The 25161-nt window shown below is 43.7% G+C and overlaps 2 protein-coding genes across 5 annotated transcripts in view; one reads left to right on the top strand and one right to left on the bottom strand.

The window, feature by feature from the left end:
- Positions 1 to 8731, top strand: part of WDR41 (WD repeat domain 41) — a 56439-nt gene extending 47708 nt beyond the window's left edge. For 2 of the 3 annotated variants that reach the window (XM_036280897.1, XM_036280896.1), the window contains 5 exons: positions 1075 to 1196; positions 2019 to 2107; positions 3749 to 3882; positions 7699 to 7828; positions 8397 to 8731. In XM_036280897.1, coding sequence (XP_036136790.1) covers positions 1075 to 1196; positions 2019 to 2107; positions 3749 to 3882; positions 7699 to 7828; positions 8397 to 8431 — 510 coding nt within the window. In that variant the 3' untranslated portion in view covers positions 8432 to 8731. Of the gene's footprint in view, positions 1 to 1074; positions 1197 to 2018; positions 2108 to 3748; positions 3883 to 7698; positions 8222 to 8396 lie in introns of those variants that run through there. The other variant, XM_036280898.1, reaches the window with a different exon arrangement.
- Positions 8732 to 12560: 3829 nt separating this feature from the next.
- Positions 12561 to 25161, bottom strand: part of PDE8B (phosphodiesterase 8B) — a 221371-nt gene continuing 208770 nt past the window's right edge. For both annotated transcript variants that reach the window (XM_036279887.1, XM_036279886.1), the window contains exons 18-22: positions 20791 to 21008; positions 18956 to 19076; positions 16973 to 17140; positions 13546 to 13675; positions 12561 to 12868 (exon numbers count right to left, since the gene is read on the bottom strand). In XM_036279887.1, the coding sequence (XP_036135780.1) occupies positions 12759 to 12868; positions 13546 to 13675; positions 16973 to 17140; positions 18956 to 19076; positions 20791 to 21008 (747 nt within the window). In that variant the 3' untranslated portion in view covers positions 12561 to 12758. The remainder of the gene's footprint in view (positions 12869 to 13545; positions 13676 to 16972; positions 17141 to 18955; positions 19077 to 20790; positions 21009 to 25161) is intronic.

Genomic DNA, 25161 nt, shown 5'->3' with positions numbered 1-25161 from the left:
AGCTTGGCTAGCTGTTCATTAATGCCCCCGGCACTGATCCTCAACTTGCATTGCTAAGTGTGGAAAACCAATTCTGAGGGCGGGGATCATACCAGACTTAGACTGTGGTAAGCCTCAGGGTCATGCTTTGGTCCAGGTAACTGTAGGCCTGAGTTGGATTTGTAGCCTTTGAGGCCACACGAGAAAGGTTCAAATAACAGAGAGGCGATCTGTAGGGTTTTTTGAAAGGTCTGCCTTACTGGGGTACCTAATGAGCAAGAGTGAATAATTCCAAGACATGTGCTACCAAAGTCTAGTGACTTGCAAAACGATTTCAGAACCTAGGTGGTATGTGGAAAGAGCCAGGGACTGGAGCAACATGACCTTGAGTCCCTGTCATAATGTTTTGTGTGGCTTTAGTCTTTCAATTTTAACTTGCTCACCTGGAAGATGCCAATTATACTTGCTTCTCCAATCTTAATGTGATGTTGAAGTAAGATGAGTATTGGTGAAAATACTTTTCAAAAAATTAAAATTGTTTTTAGTGAAAAGGTATTTCTAATACTACATTTGGGAAAGTGTTTCTGTGGGGCCATCAGAGGATCTCAAGATGACAGTGCCACTATGGCATAGGCTTCTTTGTTTCCTTTATAGGTCTCCATTATGGTGTGGAGTGCAAGCAATTTTGTTCACATTTTGCAGGCAAAAGAAACTAAGTAATTTCCCCAAGGATATAGTGGTATCTGAATGAAAACATAGCTCATACTTCAGCAGCTTCTGCTGCGGGGCCACTCCACCAGCCATAGCTCCTTTCTCTAGCTATTTTCATTTCAATGAGCAAGAAAGTGATACTAAGGGTGTAATGTAGAGAGCTTTCTCTGTATCAGCAGCCGTGTCCTTCTGCCTTCTCAGTGCTGAGCTCTCCTTTGTGATTTGAAATGTTGGACTTCAGAAGGCAGCACAGTAATTTGGGCTGAAGGCTAGGGACAGGGGAAGGTGACAGTGGCCCTCTGATGTCACACCAGGGCTGGAAATCCATTGCCCTAGATAGTGGTAAGCACTCGTTTTATGCCCATTTCTGCATTCCCCCTCCAGAATGTCTTTGCTGCAGTTGGAAGGGGCTTATACGTGTATAACCTGCAGATGAAGCGCGTTACTGCCTGCCAGAAAACGGCGCACGACTCCGTGGTCCTGCACGTCGCCAGACTTCCAGACAGGTGCGGTGTCCGTCTGCTCTCCCACAGGGGAACGAAAGTCACCGTTCCTGGGGCTACCGATGTAATTCGTACGTGGCTACGTTGCCTGGCTTTGTGGCTTGACCTGCTGTCTTCTTTTGGAAATGCAGAATGTGTGGCTGTCTCTAATAAAAGAGTTTGTGGCAGTATATTACAAAATTTACAAGAAGCATGGTTCAAAGGAATTACATTGAATTTCATTATAAGAAGAGATACTTTAAAATATGCTATTTATTTTAAAAGGTAAAAGACTTTTGGGCACTTAGTATGTACTAATTTTTCTTTTTATAGTTTCCATACATACATCCTTTTGTTGTTTGTTTATAGCCAGAATCAAATGTAAGTCTCCGGTTGTTGACGGTTACTAAGTGAGGACTTTCCTCTCAGGATGAATTTGGCTGCTGAATTTTTAGGGAGGAAATTATATGAAGGGAACTATTATCTTCTGTGCAGGGTGTTTGCAGAGTGAGAAGCATCCTGAGAAAAGAAGGAGTGAGGGGGGATGGGGACTGTTGCTCAGGATATTATGAAAGAGTAATTCATACCCTGTTTTCCTGAATGCACTTTAAGAAACGGAGATGAAATATTTATAACATTTGAGCCAATGGAACAATATAATGCGTGTCTTTCCTGAAGAGTGCTTTTACTTTGCATTGGAAAGCCATGTTAAATTGTGATTTTTATCAGCTCCTACCAAGAGCTGAATAAAAGCAATCGAGGGCTCCACTGATTTCTCTCACTGCAAATTTAGCATTACCCTCCATGGTGCTCTGTGTTTTTATCACGGATTTTCTGTTCTGACAGGCAGTTAATCTCATGCTCAGAAGATGGCAGTGTGCGCATTTGGGAGTTACGAGAAAAACCGCAGCTTGCCGCCGAGCCTGTACCAACAGGTGTGTCTTTTCTCAAAAAGAAAGTCTGTCTTTTCCTCTCCCGTGAAAGACAGAAGAAAGGCAGTTATGTATAACCAAAAGACTAATACACAGTGTGCTCGAGATAAGCATAGATGTTTTACATGAGGCATATAGTAATTGGGATCTAGGGCTCACATCTTAATATTGCTTCAATACAGAATTGCCTGTTTATTTCTCTTCGAGTCAACTGGCATTTTTATTGTTTTGAGGGGAAACTTATTTTCTGGTAATCTGGCCAGATGGCCTAATGAAGTATTTATTCATTTCTGTAGTCTATAATTGTGCCTGATACACAAACAATTTGTATGGTCAGATGTCAGACTAAAGTGTTCTTTCAGACTTGGAGCATTATTATTAACATTAATATTGAACTCGTTCTATTGAAAAATCACACTTTTGTGTTTATATCAAGCTCATGGACTGTTGACTTTCAGGTTTTTGGTTTGTAAAACGAAATCCCGGTGTGTTAGCAACCTTACATGAGAAATCAGCCGCTGTGCCGCTGGAGTTCCTTCTGGTTATGTGAAGTCATAGGCATTGTTTTTGGACACTCGTGTTCCTTTTGGTCAGCCCTTGATGGTAGATCTGAGCTGTGAAGTTGTGACCCTTTTTTTTGGACCCTGTCATTCAGGCCTTTGACTTCTCATTTTTCATTCCTAGTGTCTATGTTTTTGTTATGTTAATACAACTTCCAGTGGGTGAGCAGGGGCAATAAGAGAGAGCAGCAGCAACACACCTGGTTAGCTAGGAAAGAGGAAATGAAGTAACATTAAAAAATCCCTAGCAGCCCTGGCCAGTTTGGCTCAGCGGTTAGAGCGTCGGCCTGTGGTCCGGAGAGACCCGGGTTCGGTTCCCGCTAAGGGCACGTACTTCGGTTGCAATTTGTTCCCGGCCCTGGTTGGTTGTGCGGGTGGCAGCCACTCGATGTGTCCCTTTCACGTCGATGTTTCTCTCTCTCTCTCCCTCTCTCTCCCTCCCACTCTGTCTGTACAAAAAATGGAAAAATATCCTCGGGTGAGGATAAAAAAAAAAAAAAAAAAAAAATCCCTAGCAGACTGACAACCCTCAGAAGAGGGGGTGGGGGGGGAGGGAAGAGATAAGCCACAGAATTTATATGCATGTACACATAACCGATGGACACGGACAATAAAGCCAGGTATGGGGTGGGGAGGATGGGGAGGAGGGTGTCAATGGGGGAAAAGAAGGAAAAACATCTGTAACAAAAGTAAATTAATAAAAAAAAAAAAAGTCCCTAGCATAGTGCCTGGTACCATCCCTTTAGCCCTTGACTAAAACAAGCACAGCCCTAGCTGGTATGGCACAGTTGGTTGAGCATCACCCCATGCCCAGAGAGGTTACCAGTTTGATCTACAGTCAGGGTACATGTCCATGTTGCCGGCTTGATCCCCAGTAGGGGACATGCAGAAGGCAGCCAATCAATGTTTCTCTCCTCCTCCCTCTGTCAAATCAATTAAAAACAGACTTAAAAAAAAAAAAAAAAAAAAAGGAAAATAAGTACAGATCTTCACATTTAAATTTTGTTCTTCTGATCTTATATTACAACCATGAGTACAGAGCAGAGTAATTTTGAAAACGACTGAAATGATTGTATTTTTCTAGGTTTTTTTAACATGTGGGGATTTGGACGAGTGAACAAACAGGCCAGCCAGCCTGTTAAAAAACAACAAGAAAACGCCACTTCGTGTTTACTAGAGCTCGTTGGAGATCTGATTGGACACTCATCGTCTGTGGAGGTATTGTTTCTAATAGGCGAATGTCCAGGGAATTCCTGTTTGCATCTCACTGCTCTCCACTCCGTTGCTGTCATAAAGACCTACACTTCTCTTGTCTGTAGGTTTTTGCTGAACTGTAACATGGAATAGGATAGGTTGTGGTATGTGCAGTTAGGATCTCTCTTGACAGATGATTTGAAGAACCACGGAACGCGTTGCTTCTAAATCAGTGATTTTCAACCTTTTTCTTCTGATGGCACACATAAACTGATTACTAAAATTCTATGGCACATCAAAAAATATATTTTTTGCTGATCTGACAAAAAATAGGTATAATTTTTATTCATTCACACTGGATGGCTACTGTTTCGTTGGCTGTTGTCATTTATTTATTTGATAATCTAAGGGAAAAGAGGTCAGTGCCCCTAAGTAGTCAAGTACCACATGTTTTAAAAATCTTGCCCGGCCAGTGTGGCTCAGTGGACTGAGCATCGTCCCATGGACTGAGAGGTCCCGGTTCGATTCCTGGTCAGGGTGCATGCCCAGATTGTGGGCCCGATCCCCAGTTGGGGGGAGGGCGTGCAGGAGGCAGCCGATCAATGTTTCTCTCTCACATCAATGTTTCTCTCTCACATCAATGTCTCTCTCTCTCTCTCTCTCTCTCTCTCTCTCTCTCTCTCTCAGCAATCAATAAAAACATATTTAAAAAAAATTCATGCAGCACACTGGTGTGCCTGCTGCAGCACATCATTGAAAATCACTGTTCTAAATTTTTTATGAGATGGAGATAGTTGACAGTGAGGACAATGTGAATAATATTGAATATGTAACAGTAGTAAATAAAGGATGAATGGAGGGTTGTGGTTATACGTGTGTGTGTGTGTGTGTAGAGCTAGCCTTATGGAACCTAATTCTAGGGGCCTTTGTCATATTCATGAATGGAGTTCTGTTTTACCTCCCTTTGAAGGATCATAATTGGTCAGCTTTAGCAAAACCCAGTGTCTTGATTATTATGCATATATAAAAATATTAGTTGAGAATTATAAAATGCATACAACTCTAACTTGTGGAAATCCAAATACTTTAATATTTCCTGTAGGCACCATGGCCTGTAATGAGGAAATAAGATTAGTTAAGATAAAGATGACTGGAAGTGGTAATAGTATGACATCAGAATAAACAAGGCCCTAAGGAATGCCTTCCTTAAATTTTTCTTCCCTGTTCCCAGGGAGGAACACATTACTTCTCATTTTAAAGTGCATTTATGCTTAGGAGCTGAAGCACACTTGTTAGGGAGCATCTCCTGTATTTTAGGCACTATACTAGACAGTGGAGTTCACAAAGAGATGAAATACAACACTTGTCCTTGTGAATCTTACACTTTAGTAGAGAGAAAGGATACAGATCTAATAAGCTGTTCATCTAGGCTGCTTATTTGGACCCAGATGCATAGCAAACAATGACTATTCCAGAATTAGAAGAAAATGATTAGTGCAAGAGGGGACTTGAGCTGAACCTTAAAAGTTAGGTGGGATCGATGCTCCCAGGTGTGGGCATTCATCTTCGCTTTTCTCTAACAAGCAGCCTCGTTGTTTTGTTTAACTTTGTCTTCATTTCTTGGCTGTTGTGTAGTGTGGGAGTGGTGAGGAGGGAATGTGGAGGACAGAAGGGCAAACACAGGAACTCCTTGGTAGCAAAGTGCAGCTTCTCTGGGCTGGAGCCCTGGTTTTTTGTGCACATGACTGGCAGAGGAGGTACAGACTGGGGAAGTAGCTCTGGGTTAGATGGTAAGGCTGAGGAGTTAGGACTTTATTTTTAAAACAATAGGAACCCAGCCCAGCTGGTGTGGCTCAGTGGTTGAGCATTGACCCATGCACCAAGAGGTCACTGATTTGATTGCTGGTCAGGGCACATGCCGAGGTCCCCAGTAGGGGGCATGCAGGAGGCAGCTAATTGATGTTCTCTTTCATTGATGTTTCTATCTCTTTCTCCCTCTCCCCTCCTCTTTCTCTAAAATCAATAAAGGAAAAAATAATGTTAAAAAAACAACAACACTAGGAACCCATTAAAGGTTTCTCAGTGGTGGGGGAAATCTTCAAAGCGGCACACTTGTCATAATATAGAAACGTCAGATTCCTAGGAATTGTCCTGAGTTCAAGTATTGGATGTGAATACTTTAAAAAAAATCTCTGGCTTCATTGAAAAAATCTAGGCTATCTCTTAGGTACTATCTCCTGAATTTCCTCATTCCTTTTATTATATTTTCATCTGTACTCTCTAACCCAACCCCTGTGTTCTCAATTCTGTCTTTTCCATGTCCTGAGAAATTTGGTTCCACTATTAACTGCCTTCACTCCTGTATAATTGGCTGGGGCCTCATCCTCCTGTCTTCAGAAATGTATAAAGTATTTCAAAGAAAACTCTCATCCTCTTGTTCTCGTTTTTTTTTTTTTTCTTTATTGATTTTAGAGAGAGAGGAAGGGGGGAGAGAGAGAGATAGAAACATCGATGAGAGAGAACATCGATTGGCCACCTCCTGCATGCCCCCCACCGGAGATTGGGCCCACATCCTGGGCATGTGCCCTGACCAGGAATCGAACCAGCGAGCTCTTGGTGCATGGGTCGACGCTCAAACACCAAGCCACACTGGCTGGGCTCGTCCTCTTGTTTTTTAATGTTGTTTTATTTCTCCCCTCTGTTTCATTCTTTCCTTGGAGGAGCTCATCCTTTTCATGACTGTCTCCTCTCTGATGCCAACTGTCCACTCCGTGGCATTCATGCTGCCTTCTCATCAACACTCCATTTTCCAGGTCCTGGTTTCCAGCCTGTTTCTTCACTTGGTATGACCTTCCCTTTATATGGAGAGGTTTATATTTTTGAAGCCTTTTCTGACCAGTTTGGTTATTATTGATCTTTGTCACCTTTTTCTGAATTTCTGTGACAAATTATAGTCTGAACAACTATTGGTGCCCTAATTGTTTCAGGTATGATGTGGCTTTTACAACTGAATTAGAACCTTCTGGAGGGTAGGGCATATAGATGTCACTCAGTAAGTGCTTATGGATGGATTGTTATATCTTTTATTTACAGACCTGAAGCCGGTGTTGAATTGGAGAATTTGTAATTCAGACTTTTTTTTGTTGGTAGCCATTTGTGTATAAATAATGGGGCGAGTATAATCGATTAAGTAAAATAGGTCTGGCAGGACTTTTGACAAAATTTTAAAACTGGTACTTGAAGAAGAATATGGTAAAATTTAGAAGATACTTTGGGAATTCATGTACATTACAAAAATAGCTGCTATAGTTCTGTAGGTGGGCAATATTAAAGTTTTGATTATAAAAATAATAGATATTGGTCTAGTATTTCTATTTTGAGCATCTATATATTTGTGTGTAACTATTATCAACACTTAAAAATAAAATTTGTCATCCTGGCCGGTTTGGCTCAGCAGTTAGAGCATTGACCTGCGGTCCAGTGAGTCCCAGGTTCGGTTCCCACTAAGGGCACGTACCTTGGTTGCAGTTTGTCCCCCGGCCCTGGTTGGGTCGTGTGGGAGGCAGCCACTCAATGTGTGTGTTCCTTTCACATCAGTGTTTCTCTCTCTCCCATTCTATCTGAACAAAAAAAATGGAAAAATGTCCTCAGGTGAGGATAAAAAAAATAAATAAATAAAAAATAAAATAAAATTTGTCATGGAAAATGACAAGGAGTTTTACATTCAGACCCAAAGACATCTCCAAGGTACACATCTTACAAGCACGTGTGTTGATCTAATTTGGCCACTTCTCTTCTCCTTGAAGTTCCTGTACTTAGTAATTTTACATTTCTTTACAGATGTTTCTATACTTTGAAGATCATGGACTAGTGACCTGCTCTGCTGATCATCTCATTATTTTGTGGAAAAACGGAGAACGAGAATCTGGATTGCGCAGCTTAAAATTATTTCAAAAATTAGAGGAGAATGGTGACTTACATCTTGCTGTCTAGTTTAAGGAATTTAGAATACATGTGCATGGACCTTGAACATCGAATGTAGGGTGACACTCTGAAAACCGTTTATATAATCACTTAAATGTGTAATGTATTTTTTCCTTATTATTTTATAAACTTCAGATTGTTTGAATTATTTTGAGTGGGCATGCAAACCAGCAGCAAGTTGCTTCTTAGGTGTGAGTACATCCACCAAAGAAATGACCACAAGTATTTTAGCAGTGAATTTTCAAAAAGTGAAGTTTTCAGATCACAGTACAAATATCTGTTGATACAGAATTAATTTATATCATAGTGTTCTCATAGACAATTAAAAAATTTTTATGCTTTAAACATTTTTACACCAGAAATTATGAACTTACTCAGAACTTCTTACCCTTTTTGTTTAGTATAATTTTATTACTTCTAATTAAATTCTTATTCATTATTAGATGTTTTTTAAAAGTTGCATATAGTTTCTTTCATTTAGTCTTTGGATTTTAAAATACCTTTTGTTCTCCAAAATGAATATTCATTTTAACTATACCTATTCATTCCTTCAGACATTTATTTGAGGAGCCTGCTTTTAAGGAAATAAATATACATAATAATTATAGAAGATTTTGGGGAGAAAAACCCACTGAAGAAGAGGTAGGATGTAGCATAACTCGGTTTTAAACCTTGAGATCTCCAGAAAACTCTCTCCGTGGGAAGAGGGGATTGCGTGGTAACTGCCTTCGTGCCGCCGCTGAGGTGCTGATGCTGCTCTGAGCTGTTCGTTTGAATCCAGATCTTGTGAGGATTCCAACAGAAGAGTAAGGTGGTGGTATTGATTAGACGTCTTTTATTCTTTGGTTATCTTTAGAGTCCAGTGATTAAGAATCCTTATGATACATTTAAATATATCCTTTTTCTCTGTACCGCAGGCCGACGCTCTAACCGCTGAGCCAAACTGGCCAGGGCTAAATATATCATTTTTCATACAAACTCCCCTGGTCTTTAATAATGAATTATCAGTGTTCTATAGAGCAAATTTGAATCTCTCCCTGTTCAGTAGGAATCGTGTGAGGGTGTATTTTCTCCCTCAGGGTGAATTGGCCCGAAGAGCTATTGGCCAGATTGGTACTGCACCAGCCGCTGCCCCTCATGTGTGCCCGGGGCGAGTGAAGCGTTCGAGTTTCCCGTCAGAGACGGAGCGCCTGGGTCATCTTACCACCGACTCCAAAGCGAAAGGCTTGAGAAAAGCTTCCCTTACGTGGTTTCTTGCAGTGTCCCCTGAGATTTAGTCGTTTTCATCATTCACTGGCTTTATAGCAGAGCACTCTCTCCCTTTTGGTACTAACGGATAAAATCAGAACATATTCCACACATTGGAAAGGGGCGAGTTTGTCGTGGAGTTGTTCTTAAATCTAAAGTGCTGATGAAAGAGTCCTGTTAACGTAAGTGCGAGGTGGCTTAGGTGTGAGAGGGTCCTTCTCAAAGCACACTTTCTGCAGATTTATTTGTTCATCACACACTCTTGATAGAATCTTTGTAAACGCTTGTTTTTATTAGATTTACCTTTGACAGTTGCTCCCACACCTGCCCGAAGAGGTTGGAAGAGCTCAGGCCCCTGTGCTAGAGCCGTGCCACAGTGAGGACGGGCGGCCAGGCAGCTGCACCTTAGTGTTCAGCTCCAGTCCAGGATCATCGCTGAGCGGCAGTGAGGACTGGAATCAGAGCAAGGCTTATGACCACCATGTGCGGAAAACCAAATAATGTTCAGTTATTTAATTTATAATGAAAATACCTTTACGGAGAAATATATTAAAATTTGTTATCTCCATTACAGAATAGAAGAACATGAATAGGAAAACTAGCACTCCCTTTTAGCCAACACCTTGTTATTTGTGGCATATTTGAGGAGCCGCACGGACAGCTTTCTAATGTTGCATCCTGAGGTCGGAGCGTGGTCGGTATCCCACCAGGCTGACCTGCGTTCTGTCTGAGTGCACCAGATGGTTGATCGGTTTGATTAAATATCTCAGACTCGTTTTCAGCCTTTACTTTTTCTCTGTAGTTACTCCATTACTAGCTAGCATTTTCTTTGGAAATTTTACATAGGTCATGCGTTTGTCAAGTTGTTTTCTTGAATTGTTTATGACATATTCAATGAATTATATGAGAATCATAGATTTTTCACTGCTTTATTTCCTAATCTGTCCTGGGTTAGTATGTTGTGATAGTTTTCTATTCACATGGAGTGATATAAACCACGGGTGAGTTTTGGGAGCAAATAGTTCCAAAAGTACCATGGCACATCCCTCTGTTGTTATACTCGAGTTCGTTTTCTGCCATGAGAACCTATTGTGTCTGGAGGGAAGCCTCCAACTCACCCACTGGACGCAGTGTTTTTTGCTTTCGTGAATGCCCTGATTTAGAAGAATACATAATTACAATCGAGGTCAACATATATTATGTGCATTCTTTTCCATCTTAGTTTTCAAAGCTATTGTATTTGAAGGTAACACTATGTGGTGTACCTTATTAACCTCACTCGTTGGCTGAATTCATAACACAATCAAGAGGTTAAACTTTGGGGTGTTGTGTCATCCCTTCCATTGATCTTCCTCAAGTGGAGTGGGTTCTGACTGAACTGATAGGCTTGTTCTTTGCTCACAAGACTAACCAGTTCTGACTCTGAAGGCAATTTAAAATCTTAAATTGGAAGTAAAGAATGGCTTAAAAATTATAGGGTCATTCTGGTCCAGGTAATAATGTTTTCTGACTTTTTCTTCTAGTTAAGTACTAGTGATAATGTGACTTCTCTCTGTATTCGACAGGGTTTAATTTTCCTAAGTTAATACAGCTCCCCTCAACACACAGTACTGTAGTAAACAACTCAGGATAAGAGGCGATTATAATAGTTTATACCCATGTGATACACACCATCTGAAAGACCACATTTCTAATAAAATGACTATTTGGAGGAATGCACTACTTAGGTCAGAAGCTTACAGCATAGTAGATTACAGTGATAAAGAGCAGAACTATGCTGAAGTTTTAGTACCTGGCCGTCTTAAAGAATTTGTTAATATCAAATTAATTGGAAATTCTAATTAAGCTGTAATATTCATATAGAAACTGTGAGAAGCTGTTAAATGTTCCTTACTTACCAAATGGAACTGAGAGATGGTCAGGGAAAGATGGTCCCCGCCTCAAGCCAGCTTCTGAAGCATAGGCAAAGTTTTAGCTCCTTAAATGGGATTCTGAGATCCTGAATTTAATTTGTTTGGAAAACAAAGTGTATGACATTAAATAAAGGACACTGAACTGAAATTTTGAAATTATGAAAAATTTAGGTCAAAGAGAAGGTAAAATAAAAACAGCTGTAGGAAATGAAAAATGGCTGTAGGAATTTAGTTACAAGTATTTCACAAAAACATTTTCATCACATTTACATAATGCAGCATTACAATACAAAGCTAGCTGCTGTCCCGACCAAGCAAGTTCTCTTACCATCTGACAAAAATAATTTAGATACAGTTCTTTGCATGGAATTGCCATGTAGGTTCCCCCCCGCCCCCCATTTTTTCTTTTTGGTACAAAACATAGAAAAAACATTGGCACATTATGTAGTGATGTCATTTTTTTCTTCCCATGTACTAATTCCAAGTGTTCTGCGTTTCAATTTTTGTTTGAAAACACTACTGATTCAGTTCATTCAGTCTCTGTTTATATCTCTTAAAAATGCAGCATGGAGTACAAAGAATTTGAAAGAAAAATGAAGATATTTTGTTTTCTGAGCTTCTGATATGTACAATACATAGAGAAGGGTTGACTGATAAAGGAAAATTTCATGTCAATCACAGAAAGTTGTGAAAAGAGCCATATAAAAATATGCACTTGTGCTTTAGAAGCTTTTAGCATACAATTAATAGTATTTACTGTTTCCCCATATGCCTATTTTCTGATATATTTACACATCTTGCAATTTTTTTACATCATTAAAGGAAAATGGCATGATCGCAAATATAGTTTAAAAATATCTGAACCTTGAAACCTCCCCATCCCCTCCCCCAAATATATACGTATAGCTGGTACATGGAACAACATACTCGATCGACTTTTATCCAGAAAATTTAGATTGATTTCATAAAAATTTTAAACAACAAATGTATATAAATTTTTTCTTTTTTAAAAAAAAGCTTGTCCAAGGGCATTCAGATGTAATGGCTTTTATATAGTACTGTCGTGCCTTGTGACTGCCTGTTAACCAGAAATGAAGAACCTCATAGAGTCCCCTTCCCCATCATAGATGGCTTTCTGTTCAGATGAATGCCTTTTACAGGAAAGAGGGCCCCCAGGCTGCTGCTTCCCGCCTGGAGAAGGCACTCCCAGGCCAAGGCTGTGTTCTAATGGGCGTCCTCACATCGACCAGAAGAGCTGCTTAGCCACGGAGGCTGTGAAGCTACCAGTTTGTCAGTAATTTGGTCCTAGTTGTTTTGCTCATTTTAGAGTTTTTTTCCCTTAGATATTCTTATGAATCCTTCAGACCGATGCTCTTGAAGAAAATAGTCAAACTAAGCAGTGATGGTGACATTCATGGTCAGATACGAGCCGAACACTAGCTAAGCCACTTGGTGTCGTCATCCCCAGAAACGGGCTCAGCGGCACCATATCTGTGCTGCTAGTTACAGTTGCAGCTCCAAGGGTTTGCCACGTGCGTGTTCTGTTGCTCACTGCATAAAGAACATATTTTTCTTCTTGGAACATAACTTTCTAAAAATGAAATTTGGGGACTTATTTGATTCAAGGTCAAATATTAAACATTAGCTCCTTGACCTACACTTGTCATTTTCATGATAAAGGAAAGCCCAGCCTCTTGTTTGCACTGCTGTGAGTCACCACGCCTTGTCTTAAGAGGGCCCTCCTCTGTCTTGGCTTTAGCTGTCAGATGGAAGCCTCAGACTTTTGCACTTCAGGTCATCTAGTGTCTTCCAGTGTTTGTAGTTATTGGCCAGATGTTGCATCAGGGCTGGCAGATGTGCAAAGGCTGCAAGAACATAAAGGAATCAGAAGCCTGTTAGGCCCAGAAGCACTTATAAGTCTGGGGCTCTGTGGGACAAATCTGGGATCAGAATTGGAGAAGTACCCTAGGTTAGGCCTTATACTGCAAGCGAATGCACAGCATTAGGATAGTCATTGAACACTGGTTCCTGAAATACAAACCGATCCTTTGAATTAAAAGTTGAAAAGCCATTGCCAAAAGAATCTGTGATTCAGAGTAGACTTTTAATACCTTTTGTGTTCTTTCTAAAGTTTCTTCCCATGATAGAATAAAACTGCTGTAAGCTTTGGAAGAGGTCCTTTGAAGAGGCAAAGACTTGTTTATCAGTTTATCAAATATCCATTGAGTCTTTTGTGCACAAGTGCCCCACCATACCTGGCCACAAACAGCCTATCTTTTTTATAAATCCTCACCTGAGGATATTTTTCTATTTATCTTCAGATAGAATGGGAGGGGGAGAGAAACATGAACTTGTTGCCTCCCGCACTACCCAGATCAGGGCTAGGGACAATTCCAGTCAAGGTATATGCCCTTGACTGGAAGCAAACCCACAACTCTTTGGTCCACAGGCCGATGTTTTACCGCTGAGCCAAACTGGTCAGGGCCAGTCTGTGTTGTTTTAAAGGTATTCATAAGTGATGACAAAACAGGAACTATCTTACCATCCCAAGCATCAAACATGTCTGTTATGAAGTAGTCAATGAAGGAGATTTGTGACTTGGGGATGCTACAGGTATTCCGGTCAAACACTGGCATCACCACAGGTAGTCCCTGTCTCTTCTCTTCATCAGTCTGTAAGACAGAATACACACAGGGCGATAGGGAACTGTTACAGTACCATCTCATTTCTCAGAAAAACCCTGGGAAAATGGGTCATCACCCAGTTGTATAGATGAAGGAATAAGCTTAGCAAGGTTCTGGGGCTTATGCAAGTCAACCACCTGTGAGATGCAGTAACTAAATTCAGGTCTTCTGACTCTCAAGTCTCTCATGCTATAGTACCGCCCCTTCTGAAGCACTGATCATCTCGGGGTTCATACCCACTTTTCTGAGATCTATTTTCAACATTGCAAAGCCAAGACTATTTTCAAAGTAATACTAGTAGTAACACTAAATATTGACTTAATACTAATTGACATTCACGCTGAGGGCATGGAAGCAATGATGGATAAAAGTGCTGATGCCTTGGCATGGATCAAAGAACTGGCCCCAAACTGTACTGTTCACTGTCACATGCTCAAAGTTTGAAAAGAAAGACAGTTGCACTTCAGAACATCCTCACTGAAGCAGTAAGAGTTAATAATCTTATTAAGTTTAGGCCTTTAAAGAAAAGATAGGCAGTAAAATCTCAGCAGAATTTTCACTGGTACATCACCTAGGGCAAGAGAAACAAAGGAGAAAATAAATAGGACTGCATCAAACTAAAAAGCTGCTACACAGCAAAAGAATCCATCCTCAAAATGAAAAGGGAACCAACCCACTGTATGGGAGAACATATTTGCCAATGATACATCTGATAAGGGATTAATCTCCAAACTACATAAAGTACTCATACAACTCAACACCAAGAAGACAAACCAATTAAAAAATGGGCAGAGGACCTGAATAGACACTTCTCCAAATAGGACATACAAATGGCCAAGAGACATGAAAAAATGCTCAGTGTCACTAATCATCAGAGAGATGCAAATTAAAATCACAGGGTATCACCTCATACCTGTCAGAATGGCTGCCATCAATAAATCAACAAACAAATGCTGGTGAGGGTATGGAGAAAAGGGGACTCTAGCACACTGCTGGGGGGAATACAGACTGTGCAGCCACTGTGGAAAACAGTATGAAGTTTTCTCAAAAAATTGAAAATGAAACTGCCATTTGACCCAGTGATCCCACTGCTTAGACTATATCCTAAGAAGACTGAAACACCAATCAGGAAGAATATATGCACCACTATGTTCATAACAGCACTATTTACAATTGCTAAGATCTAGAAACAGCCCAAGTGCCAATCAGCAGATGAGTGGATAAAAAAGCTGTGGTACATTTACACAATGGAAAACTATACAGCTGTAAAAAAGAAAGATCTCTTACCTTTTGAGACAGCATGGATGGATCTGGAGACTATTATGCTATGATATAAGCCAGTCAGAGACAGACAAATACCACATGATCTCACTTATAATGTGGAATCTAATGAACAAAGTAAACTAACAAAATAGGTCCAGAGACATGGAATAGACTAACAGATCTCAGAAGGAAGGGGAAGGGGGAGGCGGGACGCGAAGAGATTAACCAAAGAACTTAAGAGCATAGCCCATGGACACAGACAATAGTGAGGTGAAGGCCTAGGGTGGGGTGGGGCGGGAGCCTGGTGGATGGGGGGATAAGGGGAACATCTGTAATACTCTCAACAATAAAAAAAATTGGGGCCTCAGAATATACGTCTTTGTAATCTCTGTGTGTGACAAAATGGGAAGTACATGTAAAGCCCTTGTGCTGCACAACTTGTTGGCTGTCTTAAGGGAAAGCAGGTATGCAATTCAGCTGAACTAATCCGCCCCTCCCCGCCCCCCCCACCCCCCACCCCAGGAACTGACAAACTATGCTTGTGTATCAGATTTGGGTACTGGTCATGCAGTTTGCTCAAGGAGTGTGTAAATCTGAGTATTTGCACATTGGCGTGTATGTTTCTATGCATAAGGTCGTAATTCACTGGGCTGAGTGTCAAGACCCCATTTCCTGATGGTGTGCTGAGCCAGAGGCCAGCCGACCAGGGGCCTCATTGTAACTTCTGATGTTTAGGTCCCATTGGCTTGTGAACAGTAGTACACTCCTTTCTGGGGAAAATACACCTGAACAAGGAGCTACATTAAAGCACTTTAAAGTGGTTCTTTCCCATTCACATACTTTGCAAAAAACCTGGAGTAGGATTTCAAGCCCTGCCTGTGGGTCCTGGGAAGCCCGTTAACAGCCTCCTGCCAGCTTTCGGCTCACTGGCTCATTGCAGGGCTGTCCATCAGGCAGCCTTAAAATATCCACTGCTGTTCAAGGAGTCGTCGGTGTGGGTTCCCCCCTCTTCTGGCTAGCTCAGAACTGCCTGTCCTACTTTTCTTCAGTTCAGGGGCTCTCTCGTCCCAGCCTTGAAAGCTACAGCTAACTTACTGGGCCCTCAGCTGGCCATTTCCCTGGCTGGCCCTTCCAGGCATCATCAGCTGGTTGTTAATAGCTGATGTGCTCAGAGGTACGTTCCGGCCACGGGAACCCTCCCGCCACTGCGTTCCTTGCAGCCTCTACCCCTTTCTGCTGTGTACGCGCGTGCACTCACACGCACACGCACTCACACGCATGCACACGCACGCACGGCAGTCCTTACAGCCCCTTCTCTGGAAAGAGGCTACATCTTGCAATCTACTACCTTCTGGATTTGTCTCCTTTAACTTGTCTTCGTATTGCCAAAGTGAACTAGATATTGCTGCTCTCATAAAAATTGTGGTTTTTTTTCCCTCCTTACTAATTTTGCTCATAATGCTTTGTTCTCTGAGAAAGTCTCATTTCCATATTTCTAAATCCTTAAAACAACAAAAGCAGCTCTAACGTCATTTCCCAAAGCCCCTTTTATCTAGGGGAAAAAAATCTTTCTGAATTCTCCTAGCACTTAACATATACCTCCTTTAGAGAGATGCCACCCCCCCCTTTTTTTTTTTTTTACCAAAGTGTGGACCTATTTCCACATCTCTACTGTACTGTGAGTGCCCATGGCTTATGTCTGTGTTCCATAATGTACCATGGAGATAATAACCTAGTGAATGGATGGATGATTTCCCAGTTTCTGTAGAAGTTCAGGATCTAACAATTGGAGGATGAAAAGATACTTCCAAAGGCTAAGTTTATTCCTCTTCCCACAGAGAGACTTTGGTTAGTGACCAGCCCCGTCAGTCTCCTGAGGGAGCCAGAGCTCCAGTCCAGGCAGGGTGAGCCATTTCCGTCCAGGGAGGAGTCATGTACTAATTGACAACGCGAATCCCCAGAGTTCTTGCCACAGGGCCATTCCCAGGAGAGAAGTAAAGCTTCCCTACGGAGGCCACGCACCTGTGCGAAGTACTCCTCAGAGATCCTCCCGGCCCACTCGATGCACAATTCCAGGGGGCGGCACGGGTTGGCCACGTCGGCACACTTAATCATCATGCGCTTGATCAGGATTTGGTTTTCAGGGAAGTTCTTCCCAATAGGGTTGCATTCATACTCGCTGCCCTCAATCTGGAAGACATTGCCAGATGAGGGTTGTTTCATGATGGTGCAGCCCACAAGGGCTCACTGACCAGACATTAGACGGTGACCACTTGGGCACACTGAGGCATGACTGTGACTCGGAGAAGGAGGTTTTCCTGTCATTCATTTCATATGTAGTACCCTGATATATTGTTAAAAACAAACTTAAGCAATATAAAAACTTAGAGTTTAGCTCAGCTGGTGTGGCTCAGTGGTTAAGCATCAACCCATGCACCAAGAGGTCGCCAGTTCAATTCCCGGTCAGGGCACATGTCCAGGTTGTGGGCCAGATCCCCAGTGGGGGGCACACAGGAGTTGGCCAATTGATGTTCTCTTTCATTGATGTTTCTGTCTCTCTCCTTCCCCTCTCCCTTCCCCTCTCTCTAAAATCAATAAAGAAAAAAAAATGAGTTTAAAAGGTAAAATTTCCTATTACCACTGGGTGGTAGGGAGTATGAGCCATATAACCTTTGGGGATACTAGGAGCAAAAGGTGAGCCAGGCAGGAACAGATGTGTTCAGCATGTTTAAAAAGGCTGGCTGTGCACTGGTGCTTACCTACTGGTGTGTGACAGTGGTCCTGAGCCGAGTGGCCAGGTCCGTGAGTAGGCTTACGTAAATGCAACACACAGCAGTTATACAAAGTCTGGACGATTGATTGCTGTTCTCTACCTTCAAAGACACCATTGAATTGATTGTGTGAAAACAGTTCATTAGCTCTCTGGAGCTCTGCCAAGCTGAAAGACTGTATGACATTTAAGATTTTTTGTTTGTTTTGAGACTGGGCCTACTTATTAGACCATCTGCGGGCAGAACGTGTTCTGAAGGTGGTGGTTTTGATTACCTACCATTGGGAAGACAGTTTCTGGGGTAAGTAATACATCTCAACACACAGTCAGGGGCTCTAAATTCTACAATTCTCTATAATTTTTCCCTCGTAAGTTCTGGGCTCCTTGCCCTCATGAGTCCTCTGAGCAAGGAGAGGGCCCTGGCATTCTGCTGTGGGGCCCCGGGAGATGGAGCAGCACACAGGTGAGGTGGACACTGTCCTCCGTCCAGGCTGGATCTGTGGAGGGTCCTGTACAGATATCTCCTTACCACTCGTCAAGTTACTTTTAAGACGTCCATCATCTGTCTACGTATGCAACCTCTCTAGTTCAACAGGAATGAGCAAAAATCTTTTTAAACTTTATGGGCTATGAACAGCTTCATGGTTTCAGAGGGCAACCGGTCTCATTTTAAACAAAAAATTTAAACTTTCTGTCCATGTTCCCCAAACTCAAGTTTGTAGGGACTTTAATGCAGGTCCAAGGTACACCAGTAAATTTGAGAGGAAAAGCAATTTATGCTTTTGTTTGCATCTAGTCACTCCTCACTTGACTACATATAGTCTTTACGCGCTGATGTGCTTTGAACGCAAACCAACAGGAATACAGATCTTCAAAACATCTGATTTTGAGGTCTCCCAACGGTTCAAAGAACAGAATTAGAAAGGGCGTGGGTCGCTTAGCACCATGTCTGCTAGTGTGCTGTCTGTAGGCTCCTCCCATCACATGCTCTGGGTCTCCCTCCTGTCACCACTGCTTTTATCGGGGCCTTTCTCTCCAGGAGCTCGGAGTGGCTGTGGACACTGTCAATCTATTCTTGACCCCAAGGAAAACAAGTGGCCAGTACTTTCATTGCTTCTTTACCAACTTCAAGCAAATAACCACCTTGAATTCAAGAAAGAGAAAATGCTTTGAGGCCAGAGCAGGCTCTCATGGAAATATACTCTGATGCATCTTATTACATGAGAACTGCTTACCTCAGATGCCATTGGCTTGTTGATGCTGTTCACAAATTTGTTCACATGTTCAAAGTGTTTTGTCATCTCTGTTGCTAAAACCATGTCAATAATAGCCTGGCGCAGTGTTCGATAATGGTTCCTAAAATAACCAGAAGACAAAGAGCCTGTGCACATCATGTCCCGAATTAGAACTGTTCTGCTCCTGTTTCACCCCACTTCCCACAATCTGGGAGGAAGCTGAAGGCGCAGAGCTCTGAAATCAGTGCAGATCACCAAAGAGTTTGCCTGCTCATCGTCCCACGAAACTAGGACTTGCTGACACTATTCCATTTTCCCCAGTGACAGCTGACCCTTCCTCACAAGAGTTATGAATATACATAAAAAAGTACCTATCTCCTGGCAGGCACTTATTTTACAGGATGATTCCTTTCACCCTTGTCTTGGCAACATCAAAGCAGTGCGGTGGGAGGAGACGAGCTCCCGCCCTGCGAGGCTGGCGGCTCTCGCTGAGCTGTCCCGCGCACTCAGGGCAGGGCCCGTGATGCTTAGCGCAGTGTGCTTGGCGGGCGTTGGTCCCGTCCAAAACGTCCACGCTGCAAAAACATCCCTGGCTTCAGAAAGCCCGTAACATTTATTAGGCTTTTGGTTTACAGGATTAACACATAAAAAAAAAAAAATACTCTCCTGTTTTTTCCATCTAATAAGTGTGCATGGCTGTATGGGCAGTAATAGCCCTTCTTGCATTGGTGGCCTAGCTGGTCACGGCACACAGGTTAGGTAGGTGGGTCGGGGTTTGAACATTACAGAAGAGCAGGACCTACATTAGCTGTGCACACTGTGGACAGGGCCAGGTTTCAAGGACCTTTTGGTGTGGACCACACGTCACCGTGGATGTTTTGGACAGACCAAATGTTGCAAGGCATAGAACTGTCATTAATTTCTTTTGATGACGGCATTGGAAGAATATTTTCTATTAGTAAGGAAGGATGTTTTCTCATGAATAAGTAATTCTCTAAGTCACAATTAAATAGAAGTTGTAATGGATGGAGCAATAACCCTGCCCAGAACTACTGTCCAGTTCCTATCATTTTCTTCTCACTTCACCTGCCAGAATGAAGAGTTGAATAAAATTGGCTGCTGGAAAGAATTCTTTTGTGAAAGTTTTAAAAACAATCCTTGAGACTGATGAAACTGAAGTTGAAGGTAGAATAATTGGTCTCCGTATTTCTCCGATTTCTAGAGACCAACTGATAGGTTCATGCTGATGAGGGGCCTGGAGGCCTCAGTGAGCTGTGTTCTCGAACACGGCCCCTCCCGGGAGCCTGCTCTCCAGCCTGGCTGGTGCCGTGTGGGAAAGAAACAGCCCGGCTGCAGGGTTGCGGCCAGCAAGAGGAACGGCTCCTACCTGCTCACATTTGGCCGACCCTCACCAGAAGAGAGGACAACAGCTGGGGGGGGGGGGGATCTTGCCCAACCCGTGGGCTCCAGCTGCCCTGCATGCATTATGATTTAAGACAGGGAAGGATACATTTTCCTTGAGTTACACAAAAGACAGATGTCGTAAAAAGATCTATCATACTTATTAGTAATACAATCAGTATTTACAGAGTTACTGTGTATGAAACATTTTCATGAACTCATTGAAGACCAAATGAGATTTAAGAAGATGAGCAGTCTGAAGTACACTTAGGTTTATAAGAGCAAGGTTGTTATTTTACTATCTGATACAACAGTAACGGTTCTTACTTCCCCCGCCCCTCCCCCCAAGAGGAAGCTAAGTAGTGAAGTTAGGGAAACTGAGGACCCTACTCACACTTCACAAACCTGAGCGCAGGAGCCCAAGCACAACCCACCTGTCAATGTTCTTGAAAATGTTGCACTTGCTGTCCTTGACGGTCAGCTGGAAGGCCAGGGCGGTGTGGTGACTCTCCAGGACAGCCGTGTCATTATAGAGCACAGCAAGTTCACTGCCTGCGTTGCAGAGGAAAGAGTTGGTCCTTCCGGGGTGGTCCACGTCATGCACGGTGGCAGCGATCAGTGCTGCCACCTCATCCAGCTGATCCAGGCTTCCCTGGGTCGGGAGGCAAGGCTGAACGTTACCCACGGGAATGGCGGAGACCTTGACTCATCCATGCCTCTCAGGAGGGGACCGGCCTGGGGAGGTGGGATTATAAGAATAACCCCCAGCCCACTGAGCCTTCCCTGACTTCCTAGGAGCCCAGAGGCTGTCCAGGACACACTGCGTCACCTTGCTGTGCTGTGACTGGAGGGATATAATGGTACCTAAGTTTTCCCCCACCAGTCCATTCACTCCAGTTCTTCTTGAAATGGGCCTTTTCAAATGCCTGCCCTGTGTTCCATGAGCCGACAGAGCAGAAAGTGGCCTCTGATCACAAATACCACTCATTTTATTTGCGTACTTCTGAGAGGACTGTGAGAGTGTGGCAGTCAACGGCACAGATACAATGTAGCTCCTCACACACAGGTGAAAGGATTGGAACCAGGCAGGGTAGAGGCTCAAGGGTGAGCAGAATTTCCCCAGGAAAACCGAGGTGAAGGGGGCTCGTGCTGCTAAGGACTAAATTCGGCTCTGGACTAGCAGGTGGTGAAGGCGAAATGGGAAACCCTCCATCTGAAGCTCTCATCGTACACTTAACACACACCAGAGGGTCAGGGCACACCAACGAGTTCTCAGCTCACAGCTTCAGAAGTTATCGAATGGGCTCCTGTTGTATCAGAGACTCTGTCCCTTATGATCCATTCATGTGATCATTTATTGGACTCTGGGTGCCCGGCTGCCATGCAGCGTGCTGGGGCTGCAGTGGTCAGAGGGACTGGCATCGTCTGTACTAACGGAGTTGATAATTCAGTGGGGAAGGCACAAATTAGTAAGAAAAAAAAACCCACACAAATAAAAGTAGCTTACTGTGAGATGTGCTAAGAAGGATCACAGGTGCTTTGAGGGTGTAAGCACGAGCCGATCTGGTTAGGGCAGCACAGTCCACTCACCTGCTGTGGTGATGGGAGGCTTCTGTCCGCAGGCCCAGCACAGTACCCCCTGGCACAGTAGCTGCTGGACCGCGGAATGTGAACAGTGCAATTGAAGGACTGAATTTTTCATTTTACTTAATTTGCAGTGAGATGTGAATGGCACATGTGCTAAGGGCTACCGTGTAGGACACACAGGCCCAGAGGGTGGGCAGGAGTGGCTCCCTACGGAGGTGATCAGGAGGTGATCATCCTGCCGAGGCCGAGGGTAGGCAGGGGTTCCCAGGCTAAAGGGGGAGGGGAGAACTGCGGGCAGAAAGAAGGGCCTACACGATGCTCCTGAGGTGAAACAAAGGACGTGGTTTATCTAAGAAACAGCATCGGTGACGGGTAGAGAATGAGGGCAAACGGGATCCCCAAGATGAGGCTGGGGGGCTGGGCATGATATTCGATATTCCCAAGTTGCTTTCCCAGGCAGTGGGAGGAAACACCGCTCGATGTTAACAGGCCAGGCCGAGCCCGAGCTCAGAGCCCAACACGCTCCCTACCAGAAGGGCCCTTTCTGCGTCCAACCCCGACCAGGGCTCTGGGCACTGGGGCTCGGCCCCGCCCACGGCAGGCTCCCTGACGGGCCCCAGCAGAGGGCGCTGCTCTTTCCCGCTCCCCTCCATGGCGTCTGCGATGCTGCGGGGCACACGCCTGGTCAGGAGGCCCATGCTCACCTGCAGGTGCAGGTAGGACCCCGAGCTGCCCCACCTTGGGCTCCACTCTCACTAACTGCACCTGTACAGTGAGGACCCCCAGGCCCTCAGCCAGTGCTCCCGGCGTAGATTCGGTCTTGCTTAGAGCTACGGCCAATTTAAAAATTCTCCATGAAACAGATTCATGGAATTGGAGTAGACAACAAAAAACCATTAGATGAGACATGCCTTTTCTCCCAGGGTACACTGATTTAAACCTGGCTTTTACAGGCCATGCCCTGCAGTGTTGGGGGGCACTGTCCGATAAGAAAGGGGAGGCAGGGAAGGAAGGCTGGACCTATTCACTCGCATACGGGAGACAGTGGACTGTCTGGAAGAAAACTTCCCCACCAAACCCACAGCAGGAGAAATTCCAAACCCTTGGAGGTGCACACTTTGTGCATATCCCCCCCCCCCCCCTTTGACCAGCAGAAGATTTGATCATTCAGGCAGATGGGCCAGAATGGACTCCCTTTCCGATCAGCCTTTGAACAGTTCCTTATCTAGGGTGCAGAGTCACTTATACCAGGAATGCTGGCTGTCCTGACCTCCCCACTTGCAGTGGTCCCAGGAATGGGTAAGAGCGGGGAAAGGACAGGGTCCGTACCAAACTGAAGGGAAGGTCGGCTCTGGGCATGCTCTCTGTATGCTGGGTGGAGGATGTGGAGCTAGGTCACAGTGTTTAGGAATTTTAGCCTTGCCCCAGCTGGTGCGGCTCAGTTGGTTGGGCATCATCCATGCACCAAAAGGTTGCTGGTGCTATTCCCGCTCAGGGCACGTGCCTGGGTTGTGGGCTCCATGCCCGGTGGGGAGCATGCAGGAGGCAGCTGGTAGATGTTCTGTTCTCACATGGATGTTTCTCTCTCCCTCTCCCTTCCCCTTTTTCTAAAAATCAATAGAAATATTTAAGGGGGAAAAAGAATTTTTGGCCTTAACTTAGAAATTAGGGGTGACTGATGACGTGGGAATTTGGTAAAAACACGTTTCCCTGACTCTCTTCATTGTGGCAGCCGGTCTGGTGGAAGAGGCCTCAGGAGGAAATCCCACTTGAAGCCCCTCCCACGGACTAACCAGTGATCCTGGGCTGCTGACGAAACTCTGAGCTCAGGCCCCCTCCAGCCCGGTTCTCCAAGGTTCCTTGCAGCTCTAAATTCTGATTCTCAGGCAGGGGCTGCCAGAGTTAGAAAATGTCTTTTGAATTATAAGCATATTATACCTAGTCTTAGACTTGTTTCTACTGCTGCTATATGAAAAATTCAACTAGAATCTGAATGCATTAGCAGAACTCACAATGTAAACAAAAACTTTTATTTTAGGGGAGAGAGATTAGGGAGAGAATAAAGTGACTAAGGATTCCCTAATTTAATCTGTATTTTTCTAGAATGATTCTGCTTAAGTGAGGTTCATCTTTAACTCGACTGTGGCAGCTGTAGCCCACTTGGTCTTGGACTGAATGCCCTAGGTCCTGTCCTCAGTTGGCAGCATGTGACCTCAGCAGGACAGTATCTATGTAGTGAGGGGGGAATGTGAACCTGGAGTGGGGATCTGGAAGTGTCTTAGCTCCTCAAAGAAAGGTGCCATAGAAACAGGCCGATACCACCTGTGATAATACCTTTTTCTAAAGTAGGAGACAAAAGTCTTCAAAAACATCATTCTTGGAACACATTCTTTTGCTGATAAAAGTGAATACCAGGATTTGGCCAAAGTGAGAAGGAAATACCTCCCTCCTTATTTTGGTGCCATTTCTGTTCCCTCTACCTGTCCCACTACCATTCTTTTCCTTAAGTACCAGGGCCTTAAACCTAAAAAAAAGATCTAATATCAGGCATCTGCAGATGGATGTGAATTTCAGTCTGTACAGCACTTCTCCCAGGGGTATCTACAGTCTGAGCTTCAATTCTAATTGTGGCAAAGGAACTACAAGCTTCATTGTGCAAACAGTGGGAAGGAGGGGAGATGGGACCTCGTGCCAGCTGTACCCGGGGTGTACCCGTGAGCACCTGCACATGACAGTATTGACTTCTAAGACAAGAGACATGGGACTCTCATAAATACACAACAGTCATTAATATACAGATATGCATATTCACACCTACACAACACACACACGTCTGCAAATTAGTGCAATGCTGAAGAGCTCATTACTTTCTGGATTATAATTTACCAATGGCCAAATTCTAATCCTAAAACTTACCTTGTAGACCTAGTAACCGTCTGCTATAATAATTACATTCTGTCCTAAGGGCATCTGGTGAACACTTGGAGATGGGTTCATGGGTCAGCTAGGCATGACCCACGCCTTTGTAGTGGCATAAATCATTATTTTAGGCATTGGGGGCGGGCAGGGCTAGGAGAAAGGCTATGTCTTTACAACATCAATTTGGTAGCAAAAACATTGTCAAATTAGTTGCAAAATAGCTACTTGTCTCATACATGTATTAAGATTGAGTTCTTGCATCTCCAATCTAGCAGGTAACTAGATCACAACATCGAAAT

This window comes from Molossus molossus, unplaced genomic scaffold (genome assembly GCF_014108415.1).
Source record: "Molossus molossus isolate mMolMol1 unplaced genomic scaffold, mMolMol1.p scaffold_m16_p_3, whole genome shotgun sequence".
In the NCBI taxonomy this organism is placed as follows: domain Eukaryota; kingdom Metazoa; phylum Chordata; class Mammalia; order Chiroptera; family Molossidae; genus Molossus; species Molossus molossus.
This window is presented reverse-complemented; position numbering and strand designations above follow the sequence as displayed.